Source organism: Nerophis lumbriciformis, linkage group LG19 (genome assembly GCF_033978685.3).
Source record: "Nerophis lumbriciformis linkage group LG19, RoL_Nlum_v2.1, whole genome shotgun sequence".
In the NCBI taxonomy this organism is placed as follows: Eukaryota; Metazoa; Chordata; class Actinopteri; order Syngnathiformes; family Syngnathidae; genus Nerophis; species Nerophis lumbriciformis.
In genome coordinates, this window is record NC_084566.2 from 20,464,672 (window position 1) to 20,483,080 (window position 18,409).

Sequence of the window (18,409 nt, forward strand, 5' to 3'; positions counted from 1 at the left end):
TTGACAGCCACACAAGCACATGTTTGTTGTGTTAAGACTTGTACAAAAAAACCAAACATGTTTGATAATGAAGGTTCTCTTGTTGTTTCAGATTCAAACTTAAGTCCATTCAATGGTGTGGCTGACATAAATGAACGCTACGACGCGACAACGTTAAAGTCCAACGATTCGCTGCGGTGGTCGGAGGTCACGCCTGACGGCTCGCCGCAGTGTGAGGTCAGTACCCCTGAAGCCCACATGGATGAAGATGAGGAGTTCCTCAATAATGAAGCAGAAGACCAAAGTCAAGACAGGCTGAGCGGCACGTCGTCCCCTCAGAGCTCCGTTACAGACAAGAGGGAGCTGGAATGGGCCCTTTCTGCCGAGATGAACGACTGCAGTCCCTCCAGAACTCCTGAAGACTCATCACTCAGGAATGGCCATGTGAAGGAGGAGCCTCACCCGGAGCTGGAAGGTCCCATGATCAGAGGAGGCCTTTTTCAGGCCGAGGCACTCAGATACAGGCTGTATCCAGCGGCGGAGGAGGAGAATGACAGCGAGGCCGAGGCCGAGAGGCCTCCCAGGCTGGAGGGCTGGGCGCTAGACCTCCACCAAAGAGGCCTGGATCCGGGCCGCGGCACAGTGAACCTGAGCCTGTTGGAGCAGGCCATCGCTCTGCAGACAGAGCAGAGGCAGGCCCTGCATCACGCCTACAGGGAGATGGACCGCTTCCTCATGGAGCAGATGACCAATGAGAGGAGACACCACAGGATGATGGACATGGACAACAGGATCAGCTACCATGCAGCCAAAGGTGAGTCCGACAGAAGCTTCTTATTTCATCAAAACAACTTCATCTAATTTCACATCTGCTGTTTGAGTTCTAGCAAATAAATATACCTACTTTTTTGGATGAACCATACTTTCAACCCGCAAATACGCAATACTACCGGGTAATACTTATATAACCGCTTAATACAACAGTTGCAATTAAAACTGTAAGCAATTCTAGGAATACAATAAAAGACTTGCTAATTTTATTTTGTTTAATTTTCATTTACATTTAAAAAGCAAATGTACAATTTCTAAAAAATTTACATTTTAAATATGAAATAAAAAATAAAAAAAAGATAACATTTCAGGCCATCTTACTCGTCATACGTCAGCAGCTAAGAGGAGATTTTGTAATCGGTAACCTGTTTTGAAATAAAATCAAATCAAATCAACTTTATTTATTAAAGTACATTTAAAATTTACCACAAGGATAGGTTCTATCATCACAATATATTGCGAGAATCGGTTTGAATCAAAAATCAATTGTGAAATAAATCATAACCTCAACAATCGGAATCTAATTTGAAACCAATTGATTTCCCCATCCATCCCTTAAATTTGATCATATATTTCAATTTTTTTATTATATTTCATATATGTTATTACTTATTTACAGTGATGGGCAAGCTACTTGGAAAATGTAGTAAGCTGAGCTACAAGTTACTCTCGATGAAATGTAGCTAAGCTACAGGGGAAACTTTCCCCAGATAATTGTAGCAAGCTACACGGCAAAAGTACCTTACTACATCAAAGCTACGTATATATATATATATATATTTATATATATATATATGCATATATATGTATATATAGGTATATATATGTGTATATATATATATATATATATATATATATATATATATATATATATATATATATATATATACACACACACATATATATTTATATATTAGGGCTATCAATGTTAAAGGGGAACTGCACTTTTTTTTTGGAATTTTGCTTATCGTTTACAATCCTTATGAGAGATAAGAAGACAAAACTTTTTTTTTGCAGTCTAACATGTAAAAATTGTCTCGTTCTAGGTAGCTAGCAATGCAGCTAATGGGAGCAATCAATTCACTTTAAAAATGTATTCAGAAACCGTCACCAATACCTCATTTATGTTCCGCAACCTCTATAATACCAAGCTGTAGCAACATTATTATTGTAAGAGCGAACATTGAGGAACTATCTTTCTAGCGTAGTAACACATCAGCATGCTTCGGTATTAGCTGTAAAAACTAGCTACAGAAACAAATAAGCTAGCTACTACGTCAGCACAAAACATGTTTGAGTTTGTAATGCACAACACTGCGATAAGACAAACATTTTAACTGAATGAAAAACATGAACAATCATTTTACAGTATCTGTAAAGTATTAGCCCACATTTCATGTTTTGTTTGTACACAGCCAGCCAGACAGCGTGTGTACTGTAGTTGCACTAACATGCATGATGTTTCTGCATGTATCATGATCAATATTAAAGTGTGACTCACTCGATGGACGGTTGTCTGTTTGGTCCAGCTGGCCGGTAATGTTTTTCCTGGTTTATTTGGGGTAAGCACGCCATTTATGTCGAAATAGCATGGCTCCAAATTCCACATTTGCAGCTCCACCTTCCGTCTGCTCCAACGTCTCACCCTCTTCTTTGTGCTCGCTTCTATAAGAAGTAGTTCATCCTCCATTGAGCTTCTAAAAGATAAGGTTGCGAATCCTCATTTGTCCAAAAACCTATTTGTTGCCCGAAGTCGGATGTGCGCTGCTGTGGAAACGGATATCAATAAAAAAATGCTAACTTTTCTCACTGCGGGGTTAAAAAAAATCTGAGGGAGCCACAACAAGGAGGCAGAAGAGCCTCGGGTTGCTGAGCCCTTAGTAATATATGCTTTATTTAGAGAGGTGTGCAAAAAATATGAATTAATGTATATTTTTATTAATATAACCGTATTTATGAAAAATATATTTATTGCATGTATTTATTGGATTTCTTATTATTTGAAAATTGTCATCTTTACTGGATTATTTATGTGTTATTCTATTTTTTAAAGTATTTACTAGTTGTTGTGGTAGTAGTATGTTGAAAAATCTCTCATAAGTTTCTTAACTCAACATTTAAAATATATTTTACATTTGTCATTATTGTCATAATTGTTACTAGAATTATTATTTTAGCCGTAGTAGTAATTTTAATATTTTTCATATATGTATTTGTCTTTATTGATTGGCGGAGGAAGAAATCATATACCATAGTAAGGTCCAAAAGTGTCTTATATCCACAGGTACCAAATATGATGTTTAAACATATAAAGGAAAAAGTGATTAGAAACCAATTGTGGTTGAAATGTTTGTGCACTCACAAAACAGAGAGAGAATGTAAAAAAAAAAGGAAGATTCACAGAACAAGAACTCCTTTTTGCTACTAAAACATTTTGGCAACAAGTACATAAAATAGGATAAAAAAGATAAAGAAACAGAAAAAAATATGTCTGATGGAATTGCAACTACTCAGAATATTGGATTTTGATAGGAATCAAGTGGATATTTAACCATGACCATAAGTCTTAAATCCTGCTAAAGTACCTCTCATGTTTGCCTCTGATTCTTCAAATGACCGTAGCTAAATGTGTAATCCTCCGTGTAATCTTTCCATGGACGGCCATTAAGAAGTCAATGCTCTGTGTTCAACTACAGCCTTAACTAAAATCACAGATTAATACATGTATTTCATGAAAAAAGAAGTGTCTGGCTTTCACATATCATAATATTTCAATCTCTTTTTGGCTCGTGTACAATATGAGGGCTTGATTTCCTACTGTTCCATTGTGTGTATGAATGCGCTTAAACATGTTTTCATGTTTCCACAGACTCTCTGCGGACAGACAAGCGGGACATCAAGTGTCCCAATCCGGGCTGCGACGGCACCGGTCATGTGACTGGCTTGTACCCCCACCACAGGAGTTTGTCTGGGTGTCCCCACAAAGTCAGAGTGCCGCCAGAGAGTGAGTGTGTAAATAATATATTAATTTATTGCATTGATCCCTTTATTTGGTACACTTTGCATTGATCATAAGGCTTAGTTTTACAGGAGCATTACAGAATGAACAATTAATTTATTTTTGTAGATGTAGTCTAATTTTCAATGTTTCATATTATTTATTACTCAACTGCAGAGAGTACCAGGTGTCTATTAGGGTTAGACATTTATCATGGGAAGGTTCTAAAATAATTTTTACATTTTATTTAAAAGAAAATCCCCACAAATAAAATATTAATCTATATATTTATATTACTCATATCAATATAGTACACTTGATTTTACACTATTAGTATAATCCTAAATGATATATTAATTTACAATATATACTTTGTGTCATCATATGACAACTGTACATTTTTTTATTATTTATCATGTAGAAAATGGATGGATGGATGCACGGATAGTTGGAGCTATTGATTATTTTGGTAATCGAGCGATTAAAGTAATCGGATTTAGTGGCATTTCATAACCTCTGTGTATTTTAGGGAAAACAGTTTAAATAACCAAAACATTTCTGCCTGCTATAACCTTGATTTTGTTCTAATAAATCATCAACTTTGAATTGAACTTTTAAAGTGTGTGCATTTATAAAATTGAAACGACTAAAAACTCTACAATGTTTGCTGCCACACACGGATTTCATGTGCACTCTCAGGGCTGTGCGGAATCTATGCCTGCGTATTTAAAGGCACCCATTGTGGTCTAGATGTTATCAATTTTTATTAGTTATACTCATCAAAGGATTAATCGAGTCCACAGAATATAAACTGAAGCTTTTTTCAAATCAAATTAGTGAAGTGAAGTGAAGTGAATTACATTTATATAGCGCTTTTTCTCAAGTGACTCAAAGCTCTTTACATTGTGAAACCCAATATCTAAGTTACATTTAAACCAGTGTGGGTGGCACTGGGAGCAGGTGGGTAAAGTGTCTTGCCCAAGGACACAACGGCAGATGGCGGAAGCGGGGATCGAACCTGCAACCCTCAAGTTGCTGGCGCGGCCGCTCTACCAACCGAGCTATAATCGTGTGAATCGTACCAAATGTAATGTGTATTTTTATATTATGTATATTTGATTATTTATTGATATTGTTTTTATGATTACAATTTAAAAACATAATTACATAGTGTCTGTAAAGTTGTTGTTGCAGTGTGTTTGGTTTTAAAGACCAATGACACATAGTGTTATCAGAAATATTAAAGTACTTTCAGCCAACATCTGTTTTTTAATTTGATGTACAGCATTTATTCATTCAAGTGTGGCGTCTATAAGAGGCAAAACCAATATTTGCATACGTATTGTAAACCTGAATGTAAGTGATCAACATGGTCTTTGGTAAAGGAAGACATTTATATTGGATCCCATTAGATAGCGTACCTATCGTTGTGACTATTGAGTGAACATATTTGACACACAAAGTTTTAATTGCTGCAGTCATTTCAATCCTCTTAGCTTCAACGTCGAATTACAACATGTGCATCATAATTTTAAGAAGTAACTTAAAGGATTTCTCTCTCTCTCTCTTTCTCTTATGTGCATTGAAGTCTTTTTCCCCTCTTGGCGATTGTTAAGACATTTCAACAAAACTCTCAACAAACATTCCGACATTAAAGCGTAATGTTACAAAAGCAACAGGAAAAGTAATTAACTTTCCGCAGAAGAGGGGGAAAAAAAAGGCGTATGCTCTCCGAGTGGAGGCAGTGTTTAGTGAATCAAAGGGTCGAGTTTGCTATGCCATTGAAAAAAAAAATAGAAAACTCCATGCCAACTAATTGGTGCGTAGAGAGAAAAGAAGTTTCTAAGCATACAGAGCGAACCTTTAACGACGCCTTTGTTTTGAAGAATGTAATCAGACGCTTTTCTTTGCACTAAGTCAAGCTGTTTACATTGCAGACACTTTCTCTGCACCACGCCGTAATATATTTATATACATACAGTATGTGCATCATTGCAATTAGGAACAAACAATTAGTTTTGATGAATATGACTAATTGAGACACCTATTTTCACCTCTTTTTTGCTCTCTATTGTTGTCATAATTTTTTTAGTACAATACGGTGTCGATATAAATTTCACAAAGCTGACGAAAACAAGAACATTATAGATATTAATGCTATTTATTGTCACATACTTGTGTAGCATGTTGTCAAATGAACCACATTTTAAGACTGCATGACATAGTTGGCTTGTTTTTTTACAACAAAATGTACAGAATTACAGCAAAAAAATGGTTTTGTTGCACAAATACTGAAAGGTTTTAATGCCTACACAATTAAAAATGCTGGGTTATTTTGATAACCCAATTTATTAGTTGCTAGTGTTGTGTTAAATTATTATTTTTATGAAGAGCAATCCATTTTTTGGTTTATAAGGGTATTATTTTAACTCAATTTCTGGGTTTTCAAAATTATGAACCATTTTTGGGTTGTTTTTCAACGAGTAACGTATTTTTCGGTAAAAGGCTTTTTTAAACTTTTTTCTTGAAGGGAATTTTATTATGGATTAATCTCATTAACTTTATTTTCAATCACCCGACATTTAGTTCTCGATTCATTAAGTACTCAACTTTTGGGTTAAATAATTCAACCCAATAGATTGGTTGGGAATAACCCAACATTAAGTTATCATAACTCAACTTTTTGGTTAAATTATTCAACGCAAAAGTTGGGTTGAAAAAATGTTGAGTTAAAATAACTCAAATAAGGGGTTCATCTTTTTCTGAACCAGCAGTTGGGTTAAAATTGGGTTATTTTTTAACCCCACATATTTTAGTGTGTACGTCATTAAAAATGCTTTTATCTTTACTATATACCACCAGAAAAGGTGATAGTGACCGAAACATTTGATGATGAGTATAATACATACATATGTATATATATAGATACATGTACATATATTTAATTGATTGATCGAATGGGATTGTGAAATGAGGTGTATAGATGTGTGAGGGTTTGTGTTAGAGGTGGGAATCTTTGTGCACCTCACGATTCGATACGATTACGATTCAGGAGCTACAATTCGATTAAAAATCGATTATTGATACTTCTTTAATTTATGTATAGTGATTTTACAATTATTTTTGTTTCACTAATAAAGCGTTTATCACTTGCAACTTAAAAAAACCCTATTAATTTGGAAAGGGAACAGTATATTAATTCCCACATTTATTAAATTAATGAATATGTGTGCAAAACTGGACCATCAGTGCCCGATATTAAAGAAGCTGGTCATTGGTTATTGACGTTTACTAATCGATTGTATTTCATGTCCGAATTGCGATGCATCTAAAAATGTATTGTTCCACCCCACCTCTAGTTTGTGTGTGATGTGCTTTTTGTATATGTTGTACTGTTTTATTTATGTGTCGTCATCATTTTGGTTTTAGTATATTGTATGTCAGTTGGTGTCAAATTGGAAATTAGTCCATAAACCTCGGCCTGGGCTGATAATCAACATATGGACGGCGTGGCGCAGTGGAAGAGTGGCCGTGCGCGACCCGAGGGTCCCTGGTTCAATCCCCACCTAGTACCAACCTCGTCATGTCCGTTGTGTCCTGAGCAAGACACTTCACCCTTGCTCCTGATGGGTGCTGGTTAGCGCCTTGCATGGCAGCTCCCTCCATCAGTGTGTGAATGTGTGTGTGAATGGGTAAATGTGGAAGTAGTGTCAAAGCGCTTTGAGTACCTTGAAGGTAGAAAAGCGCTATACAAGTACAACCCATTTATCATTTATCATTTATATCAATAATCGAACGATAGATAAAAATGAACTCGAAAACACGGCGTCATCCATAAATTACTGTTTGTGTGTGTTGGTTTTCTTCGTCTCTTGCTACTGAAACAGGTAACATGAGGGTTCACTCAGTGAATCGCTCTCACAACCTGAGCGCGTTTATTCATTAGTAGAAATTAATGAACGGTGTGAACCCTCTTGTCATTCATTCACAGTCTTTGTCTCTGCAGGCGTAGGCATACACACACAAGATGCACAAAAATAGCCTCGCCAGTCGTTAGTGAGAAGCATTGCAAAGTAACAAAAATTAAGAGGAAAACATTTTACTGAGAATATTTCAGCATCAAAAGAGTGAGCAAGATGAGCCCAACTTGGACGAACGAGCAAGTATGCCTGATTTGTTGAAAAGTGAAAAGACAACAAGTACACAACCTAATATCTGCACTTCAACATGTTTAACATTTACTGTAATTTTTGCAAACATAGATTGAGATTTAATTTTTAAGATTGTTTACTTATTTAGGATAATTAAAAGTTCTTGACCCGCCTTCCGCCCGAATGCAGCTGAGATAAGCTCCAGCACCCCCCTCGACCCCGAAAGGGACAAGCGGTAGGAAATGGATGGATGGATGAAATGTGTGTGTGACTGGGTGAATGTGGAAATAGTGTCAAAGCGCTTTGAGTTCCTTAAAAGAGGTAGAAAAGCGCTATACAAGTATAACCCATTTACCATTTACCATTTTCCATTTACCATGAATTTCCCAATAAAAATGGTAAATAAAAAACAAAATAAAAAAATAAATGGCAATATTAAAAAATACTAATAAGAAATCAAAATGTATTGCGTTTGAAAGAAACACATTATCATTATTATATATTTTGATTAAAATGAGTGTTTAATTTGTTCTCAAAATAATGCTGACAATAATATAATTTATCGGCAATATATTGTTCAGCAAAATTTGTTATCGGACCAAACCTACATAAACCAATTAGGGGGAAAAATTGTGAAGCGTTTAGGGTCCATCTTGAAAATTGAAATGACCAAATAGCTAATTTGCATATTTCTTCCCTCTCTCTCTCTCTCTCTCTCTCTCTCTCTCTCTCTCTCTCTCTCTCTCAGTCCTGGCCATGCACGAGAACGTCCTCAAGTGTCCAACCCCCGGATGCACGGGACGAGGCCACGTCAATAGCAATCGCAGCACCCACCGGAGGTAAATAACGATAATCATCATCATTTTGCTCCAGAGAGAGCGCCATTATGAGGCTCTTTGTTGGCGGACGAGCTAAAAAGGTGTTTGATTCCCTTCCCAGTCTGTCGGGCTGCCCCATCGCCGCTGCGGTGAAAATCTCCAAACCTCAGGACGAGATCCTGAAAAGCAGACAAACGCCCTATCGCTCACCGAGGTATGCCAGCCAGCGTTTAATGTGATCATGGCGGGCTGGAGAATAATTAGCATCGAAAAAGTCTGGATTGGAGGAAGAAGTGGGTGGCGGTGGGGGGTGTTCTGCAACTTCTGCAAAAAAGTGATAAAACACTATTATTTTGAGGAGTGTTTTATTTATTGAGCGATCCCTGTTGAATTCACTAGCGTTGTTGTTGAGTTCCACTCTATTAGAGATGATAAAAGAGCAGAACTCTTTGTTCCCGCTGGATTTCTCACGGGCAGCATGCCCACTCCTACTATATTAATTAGTCTGGCAACCTGGCTGCGCATTGACAACATCAAATCCCAGACTATGTGTACAAAAACACTGTTCCAAAACAATGCTGGACTACGTTGTCCCTTCTTCTTACTGATGTCTTCTGTGTGCCCTCATAGAGCCATGGGGCTGGGGAAGAAATTCGACGTGAGCCAGCTGAACTACCGCCTCGCTCACCCGGCGGCCGCCCTGCAGAGCGGCCTGACAAAGGACATGGACAAGTACAGCAGGATCCGCTTTGATTACGCCAGCTTTGATGCGCAGGTCTTTGGGAAGCAGCCTCTGAACGGGAGCGGCCACGAGCAGGAAGTGGCTCTCTATCCTGAATGTAGGTCCAAAAGTTATTCAGGAGATGATGTCGTACGGTTCTTTGAAGGGAGCCGTTCCTTTCAAAGAGCCGTTCAAAAGACTTGCTCGTTATTATAGTTCTTTTTTTAAAGGGGACCTGTGATGATTTCAATCTACATTTAAACACTTCCTTGTGGTCTGGATCAGTGTTTCTTAACCATAGGTTAATCGATTCTCAATTTAACAAGATTTTCTAGTAAATTCTTGCAATGTATAATTTGGTATGAAAATGATAATAGAACCTTTCAAAACATGTTACAGGTTACAAAAGGTCCTTTTGGCTGCTGACTTATGACATAAGTCAGCCTAAAAAACGTGTTTTAAAATAATGTTCATTAGAAAAAAATTATATAATATTTATTATATAATAAATATTTTATATTAATTTATTAAAATTATGAATACATTTTAATCAGTATAAATAAGAATTGTAATTTGGATGTGAATCAATTCTTTGAACACCCCTTTTGACTTTGTTTTGTAATGTAAACAGTCAAAATTTTTTGTTTTAGTTTTAATTTTCCTGTGGGAACTCTCCTGAAGGAATCAATCAAGCACTATCTATCTATCTATCAAAATAGTGGTGCCATATCCCCCGTGCTTTGTTTGGCAGCGACATGACTACTTAAAATTTTTCCCTATCCTAAAAACTTTGCAGCACAAGAGCATTTTAACAGTACAGAAAAATATTTGCAAATAATATGAATAAAATATATAAAGGTATATAAAAAGTATAAATGAACCTAGAATAAAAATAAGGACATAAAAGAATGTGAACACAAAATACTACCCTACAAATATGATAATACTCACTTTTTGTAATCATAGATCAAGTATGCTTATATACACAGTCAACGTTTTACTTTGTCGCTGCCATGTTTTTCATTCCATCCTGCTCAAATTTTACACACCTGTGCCAGTCAGTACACTAAAAGTGTGTATCGAGTTTGGTGGTGATTGGTTGAAACACCCCAAAGTAACAGTCTGGTTTTTTTAAGAGAGTTTGAGCTGTGTGAGAAATTTCAAGTCAATGTCTGACAGTGATGGTGTATTTGTCAGGAAAAAAAGAGCACAAGAAACATAGTTGGGGTGCATGTTTTGACAAATGATCCTGCTTTTGTGAGCAGTGCTTCAGGGTTAGAAGAGTTAACTTACAGAAACACATGGCCACAAATAAAATTGAATAAATCTGATTTATGTTCTTTTCTCCGCCACATTAGTGATACAATTATTTAGTGTAAAGAATATGTCTATGCCCAAACTGAGCTCTAAACTTAAAAAAAAAAAAAATTAATTAATAAAAGCATTTTTGAGTCGGAAATGACAGAAAGAGTGTCAAGACTAAAAAAAAAATGAAATTTTGAAATTATTTATATTTACTGATTTTGCAGACATGCAACATTCATCAAAAATGTAGCAAAATATTGAAAATACATTAAATTGAACTTTATTGGTCCGCTAATTAAGATTCCAATAGCAGCAACACCCTTTATGGCATACTGTACAAAATAGCTCTACAATCATTTTACATAGATATAAATACAATTGAAATTAATTACTTTAATATGAATACTTTAAATAATACTGTGAACTGAGAAAAAATATCTAATAATCAAGGTAGAAAGTCAATATATTATTGCAAAAACACAACCTATAAACACAACTTCTTACAATACTTGTGTCAAAGATATACAAATATAACTCCTGATTTTGTGGGTTTAAAGTTGTAATTTTTATTAATTTTTTTTATAAAGAAAACCCTGAAGATGTCTAGTGGGTACATTGTGATCATCTACAATCATGCATTTGTCATTACAGTTGCAGTTTTCAGTGGTTGATTATTGAGGAGTTCTAACATTTTGCTTCAAATACTGGATAATAATAATAGATAATTATAGATAGTAGGCAGATTGTTTTTATGATGTGTAAAATTGTGCTTTATAATTCTTTATGCAGCTGCTTGTTAACAAAAAGACATTATAACATTCCCCCCCTTCCATTGTCTCATTATTACATTTGATTGGAACACCTGGTGTCTTCACGTCTGCATTATTCACCATCTATTTGTTTTTGTTTTTTCAGCACCCCAGCATTATCCTGGCTTCCTCGCCGCTCCAGGTGGCCACTTGCCCACCTCTGGTCAGCGCAGCCCACCTAGCCATTTGAAAAAAGAAGACGGCCTTCAAGCCGCCGCTGCAACCGCAACCGCCGCCATCCTTAACCTCTCCACTCGCTACCGGGAGAGTGACGAGTGTGTGGTCGACCGGCCCTTGGCAACCTCTACTAAGGTAATCAAATCAGACCACTTGGAGAGGGATTTAATGTGGTCACTTTTAAAGCAACTCTGATTTGTGTATAAAAAGGGAAGACATCAAAAGATTTGGCAAAGAGAGTGAAGCAAAAGGAAGCGTGTGAAGCTTTAATGTACACACATGAAAAGTGGGTGTAATGCTATTAAAAGGAGAAGCGGACTTTGGTTGCGTATTACAGCCACTCATGCTGCCTTTAAACATGTGGTCTTTTCACATTGAAATGTTTAAAGTATTGTCAAAAAGAGCATCCCGCGTGCTGCGGGTGGCGAAGAACAGTTATCAGCTTAGTGATCCAAGAGTGACTTACTGTGTCTGCACCGAAAAGTGCACAAGAAAGTTGCATTCACACACTTTGCTCCAAGTAGCGCTTGCGTAACGTCCGTCACACTCTGCGTCTTGCATACTCTATAGGATGATTCAAGGTTTGTGCACACCTACACCGCACGCACACTTATCTCCCCCCATCCAGCCTGCTGAGCTGAGAACGTGGCCCGCTACCAGGTAACGGCCCACTGAATGAAATGAATAAAACAGTGTTAGCAAGTTGATCATCTGTTCGCATTTACAGCTTAGTTGTCTGTCTGGAGATGCACAAAATTAAAAAAAAAACAGCTTTCCTGTCTGCTGAGGGAGGAGAGGGTGGCATCGAAGAGCAGCCATATTTAGAGTGTTATATGCTTCAGCATATCTGCATATGTACGGTACATTGTGGAATACGGCACGCTGCAAAATAGCTTTTATTGCTTTATTACCACGTGACTTAATGTATTCGTGTTTGAGGCATTTCGTGGGACCTTTTGAAATAAATACAAACACAAATTTGTTATGCAGATACAGTACAAAGCTCCTATTCATTTAAAATAATCCTGAGTATAGTCGAAATGTTGGGGGAAAAGTTGTAATATTTTGATAAAAGTGTTTTTTTGACACCATAAAGCAGTAATATTATGAGAAAAATTTTAAATATGCATATAAATTTGTGATATTATGAGATAGTAAAAAACTATTATTGAAAGTGAAACATGAAATCATTTTAACAGAATAATGAGTTAATTTTAGTTGAAAATTTACAACGATTTGTTTAATGTTTAGCATGAAAAAAGTGTTAATTTCATGACAAAAAAGTTGAATTTATGAGAATAGAAAAACAAGTCTTATTCTATGATAATTAAGGTATAATATTTAGAGAAAAATGGCATCAAAGTTGTAATATTACACCAATATGGACACTATTCTATATATTGAGTATAAAGTTGCAATGTTACAATGAAAAAAAATCACAATCGTTGAAGAAATAATAGACAATGTTTAATATTTTTTAGAAAATGTTATAGAAAATAAAATGTTGTCGTTTGAGGAGAATAAAATGTTATTTCAACGTATTGACCTGTGTTATATTGTAATTAACTCTTGCACAAAACACATAACATACGGGGTCTGTAATTATTTTCTTAAAAGTTTTAATGTTACAAGAAAAAAATCATAATAGGCAAATAAATAATGTGTCTATTTTATTTATCTACGTTATTAACTCTTACATAAAACCCACTCAAAAACATATGGGCTCTCTAATTATCTTCTAAAGGTTGTATTGTTACAAAAAAAATCATAATTTTCAAGAAATAATGTGTATTATTGGGATAAAAACGTCAAAGGTTTAAAAGAATTTCATATCAACATTATAGGACAATAAAATATTATTGTATCTTATTTTTAATTGACTTTTGCACAAAACATAATGTATACAATTATATTTGCTAATTATTTCCTTCATGGGAAATTATTTTGGTTTAACTTTTAGCGATGTGAGCACCCTTTAAGAAAAATAGATAAACATTTCTAACAGCACAAAGCGCTGCCCGCAAACCCCAAAAGAAAATTTTGAAAATCAAAACTACTTCCTGTAATTGGGTGCATTTATACACTATAGTTTACCATTAGATTAATTCTCATCTAGATGTAAGCGTCCCATGTAATGTACCACAGAAATGTTTGTTTTTTAAGTTGATAAGGACAAAATAATGATAAAATCCACCACCGTCAACAAATTTACACTAAATTAACATCACCAATATAGCTATATAATATGTATGGATATATATCAATGAATATAAAAAGTTTGGGTGATTACATAATCAGCTAAGGTAGTGGTTCTCAAACAACCACCTTAGAAAACACTTGGCTCTCCAAGTACCACCATACTGACCAACATTAAAATACAGTATCATTATAGGCCTAACTTTTAATTAAAAACAAGGCAGAGGTTTTATTTAACAAGTATACTTTATATTTTGGCCACTATAACGTCACACACAGTTTGAACCGTCGCACTGTGTTTGAATATTAAATTAAGTGATTTTTTGGTACGCGTACTACAATTCAAGAACCACTAAGCTAAGGTAATAGACATGCATCACTGAAAGGTGGGCAAAATATTTTTAAAACAAATGTTTTAAGTATATCCTAACAATTATTAAAGTCCCAATTTCCATACATCTAAAACATCTAATAGAAGATACACCAAAAGACAAATAATGCAACTGTCAATTTTCAGGACTTATGCAGATCCCAAATACAGATCAGCAGTTAACAGAAGGTAACAAAAGTTACTTTTGCATAATATTGCAAAACAAAACGCCAGATAATGTCTTTCCTTATACACACACCATAATAATACTCGTATGTTTAATGCGCCGACAATCCATCAAGCAGTGCGGCTTCATAGCTTATCAAAGTCGTACTAAAACATTTGGATAGATTTTTGAGCGCTGTGTGTAATGTTCTATATTTTCAATGGAACATAAAAAATGTTGGTGTTGTTTACTTGAGTCATATTGCCATCATAGTGCAGTCTACACATATCTCTTGTGTTTGACTGCCATCTACTGGTCACACTTATCATTACACCATGTACCAAATAAAATTGCTTCAAGGTCGGTAAGCGTAACCAGAATTATTTTCGTACATTAGGTTATTGTCGAGTTTTGAGAAAAATTATATATTTTAAGTGCGCCTTATAGTCCAGAAAATACGGAAGTTGTGTTTTAGCAACAGCATTTTCCAGCCAAGAACAGCGGGATGGAGTTTTAACGACTGCATCAAATTTTGTAACATCAGACTTCCAGTTAAATTTCACCATGTTTTTCCTTTGTTTACAATGAGCTCATATCCTCGCGTACTACCATCACACTTTTATTGATAAGGACGTTGTCTGCCCGTCTGTGGCGTCATCGCCATCAGTCATCAAAACCAGAATGGCGGATACCTACACCACAAGAGAATATTTTAAAGCCACAACACAACAACTTTCAGCTACTGCACGATTGCAAAGTGAAGTGAAGTGAATTATATTTATATAGCGCTTTTCTCTAGTGACTCAAAGCACTTTACATAGTGAAACCCATTGTCTAAGTTACATTTAAGCCAGTGTGGGTGGCACTGGGAGCGGGTGAGTGAAGTGTCTTGCCCAAAGACACAACGGCTGTGTCTAGGATGGCGGAAGCGGGGATCGAAACTGGAACCCTCATGTTGCTGGCACGGTCGCTCTACCAACGCCAAAACAAATACAAACGCCACAAACCAATAACATAAAGCTGCAACACAACTTCAAGCCACAAAGGACATAACATAAGTGACAACAAAAGTGATAGCGGAGCAAGTTTCGCCAACAGACCGACTCCCTGAGGCGAAAGGTTAAAAACTGTGTCATGAACATATTATATTCGCCATGTTGGTCCTATTAGCTCACAACCTCACTTGCTCCTAGCTTACTTGTATTTTAACACTTCCATGGCCTGTTAAAATTCTTAGAATAACCAAAATACCAACATTTTCTTCACATCATATTTTTTTATTGATATTTTATTTAAAAAACGTGGAAGTGACATATTGACGCAAAAATGAATGTTAAAAAATGCAGGTTTTTGCAGAAATTTCCCATGCCTGAACTTTTAATGCCACAAAACAGCTTTATGAGTCACTGAACAATACACACAAAAAAATCCTGTATGCCACATGAAAGCCTTTAATTTTTTTGTCTTGCTTTAATAATGCTGACCTAGAAGTAGCGACAGTACCCCCTAACACCCCTCTCTGCTGCCAACTTGCTTGTGTGTCCTAGAAAACACATGACACAGCTGTCACTGTAAAAAAACTACACACAAGTGATTATTCCTCTCTTTGTGTGTGTGTGCGCACATGTGTGTGAGTGTGTGTGTGTTCAGTCGAATTAACGCTGGCTTACTTTGTCATTTTGTCTAGCCTGAGATGCAGTGTGTGTGCATTATTTAAATACTTTGTTGTTGCTTGAAAATGAAGATGTTTACAGAGGAGTTGTGTTTAGCATATCGCTGCTGTCACATTCTCTCTTAATGCTTTATTTACGCTAACTTCTGTGTAATTACCACACCTTCAAGTTACTTATTTTTACCCTCAAAGTATTTAAATTATACATTTTTAACATATTTAACGGTTGGATTTAATGAAGACTGACACCCTCTTTGCCTCCAGGACATGAACATAGAGGTGGATGAAAACGGCACCCTGGACCTGAGTATGAAGAAAAATAAGGAAAACTCAAAAGCTCAAACAAAGACACCTTCGAACGAAACGCCGCCATCTGCAGAGTTTGCGGTGGCCAAAGGGGGCAGCATGCTGATCGGCCCCACCTTCTACCATCCACTGTGTGAGAGGGACAGCTGGGACAGCCCCGTCCACGTCAACTTCGGCAAAGCGCACGTTTTACACGACAATGAGGTATGCAAATTGTGTGACAAGGTTATTACGCGTTTATTTTCATATATACTCACAGTTACAAGCGGCCCTCTGAGGGCAGCCATAATTGTGATGTAGCCCCTCAACAAATACAAGTTTGACGCCTCTGCTCTAACTGGACTCTTCATTAGGTACACCTGCACAACCTAATGAGCATAGACAAAAAGTGCTCAAACCGTCTACTCTAATTGATGCCGTGCAAAAAAACAAATACCGGTAAATAAAAAAATAATAATTGATGCCGCGCCTCAATGAAGCATTGAAGAACAGAAAGTGACAGATATTTATCATAATGCAGTATTTTTATTAATTATAACAATTTATCTGTACAAAAAAGAATATATATTATTATTTAGTAATTATTAGACAAAATAAAGATTTTCCTTCTAATATGTGTTTAATTATTTTTTATTTCAATGAAACAAAATATATATATTTATTTTTTATATATATATTTATTTTTTCTTTGTACCAATTTGTCATTTAAATATACATTTTTTTATTACTTTTTTAAATCAAATTAATTACACTTTTGAATTCGGATAATTCATGATTGATCACAGTAAATTACTTACTAACATAATTTAAATTCACTTAAAAAAAATACCCTGGTATTTTGAAACAAGTGCAATTTTATCTTTTTAAATGCTCTATACACACTCTTTAAGAAAATGCGATCATTTTTAAAAGGTTTATTATTGCACTACCTCACACATGCCACCTCTGGGTGTTGTGCCTCAATGAAACATTAAAGAAGAGAAAGTGACAAATATTCATCATAATGCAGTGTTTTTATAAATTGTAAAAATGTGTTAAATAAAAAATAAAAAAATGTACATACACATATTATTATTCAGTGGGGATGTAACAGTATCAAAATCTAACTGTATGATATCATCACGGTATTAAGGCCAGGGTACAATATTATTGCAGTATATGTCTAAAACAAAGACTTATGTGAAAAATGAAGTGGAAGGAATGTTTAGGATAAACACAGTTACTGTAATTGAACACAAACATAATGCTCAAATGTTCTAATAAACTACAAAAAATTATTTTTAAGTGCAAAGAATTGTGCAGGGACATTCACTTTTTGAGCAAATATTACAAAAAAACTTACAGTTGAGTGCATTTTAAAGTGACAATGTAAACATCCAGTCTAAAACAATAATGTTCACTTTAGTGTCTTTTAACTTTTACTTATTGAGAAGCAGTGTCCTCCACAGTGGACATGTTTGTATCAGTTTAGAAAATGCTGTTTCTCAGAAAACTCAACTAACAATTTAACTTTTAATAATGTAAATACCTCACAAACTGATGTTTTGCTTCGCTGGTTTCAAATATATTTTCTGGGTGATGGTTTATGAAGTGGTGACTAGTGACTAGTCCAGGGTGTGCAGCTGGATAGGCTCCAGTCCCCCTGTGACACCCAGAGAGACAAGGGATGGAAAATGGATGGACAAATTGTGGATTTATCAAGTAGCTCTTCAGTTTCCTCCTATAATATAATTTTTTTTTTTGGTGATTTCCCTCCATGCGGTGTGAAGTGACTGGCTGGAACCGTATCGCCTTAGAAACGCTCGAGACGAACGTGGCGCGCTTTGCATTGCAGAACGCAGACTTTCTTACCTCCGCCAAATAGTTTCTGTTTTCGCCAGGGTTTGTTAGAGTGTTTGTCAGATACATAA

At 35.8% G+C, this 18,409-nt stretch overlaps 1 protein-coding gene across 3 annotated transcripts in view; it reads left to right on the forward strand.

The window, feature by feature from the left end:
* The window catches only part of st18 (ST18 C2H2C-type zinc finger transcription factor), a 116,921-nt gene that overhangs the window by 78,554 nt on the left and 19,958 nt on the right, over positions 1-18,409 (forward strand). For all 3 annotated transcript variants that reach the window (XM_061979359.2, XM_061979362.2, XM_061979361.2), the window contains 7 exons: positions 92-793; positions 3,680-3,814; positions 8,708-8,798; positions 8,899-8,991; positions 9,408-9,616; positions 11,719-11,924; positions 16,458-16,703. In XM_061979359.2, the coding sequence (XP_061835343.2) occupies positions 92-793; positions 3,680-3,814; positions 8,708-8,798; positions 8,899-8,991; positions 9,408-9,616; positions 11,719-11,924; positions 16,458-16,703 (1,682 nt within the window). The remainder of the gene's footprint in view (positions 1-91; positions 794-3,679; positions 3,815-8,707; positions 8,799-8,898; positions 8,992-9,407; positions 9,617-11,718; positions 11,925-16,457; positions 16,704-18,409) is intronic.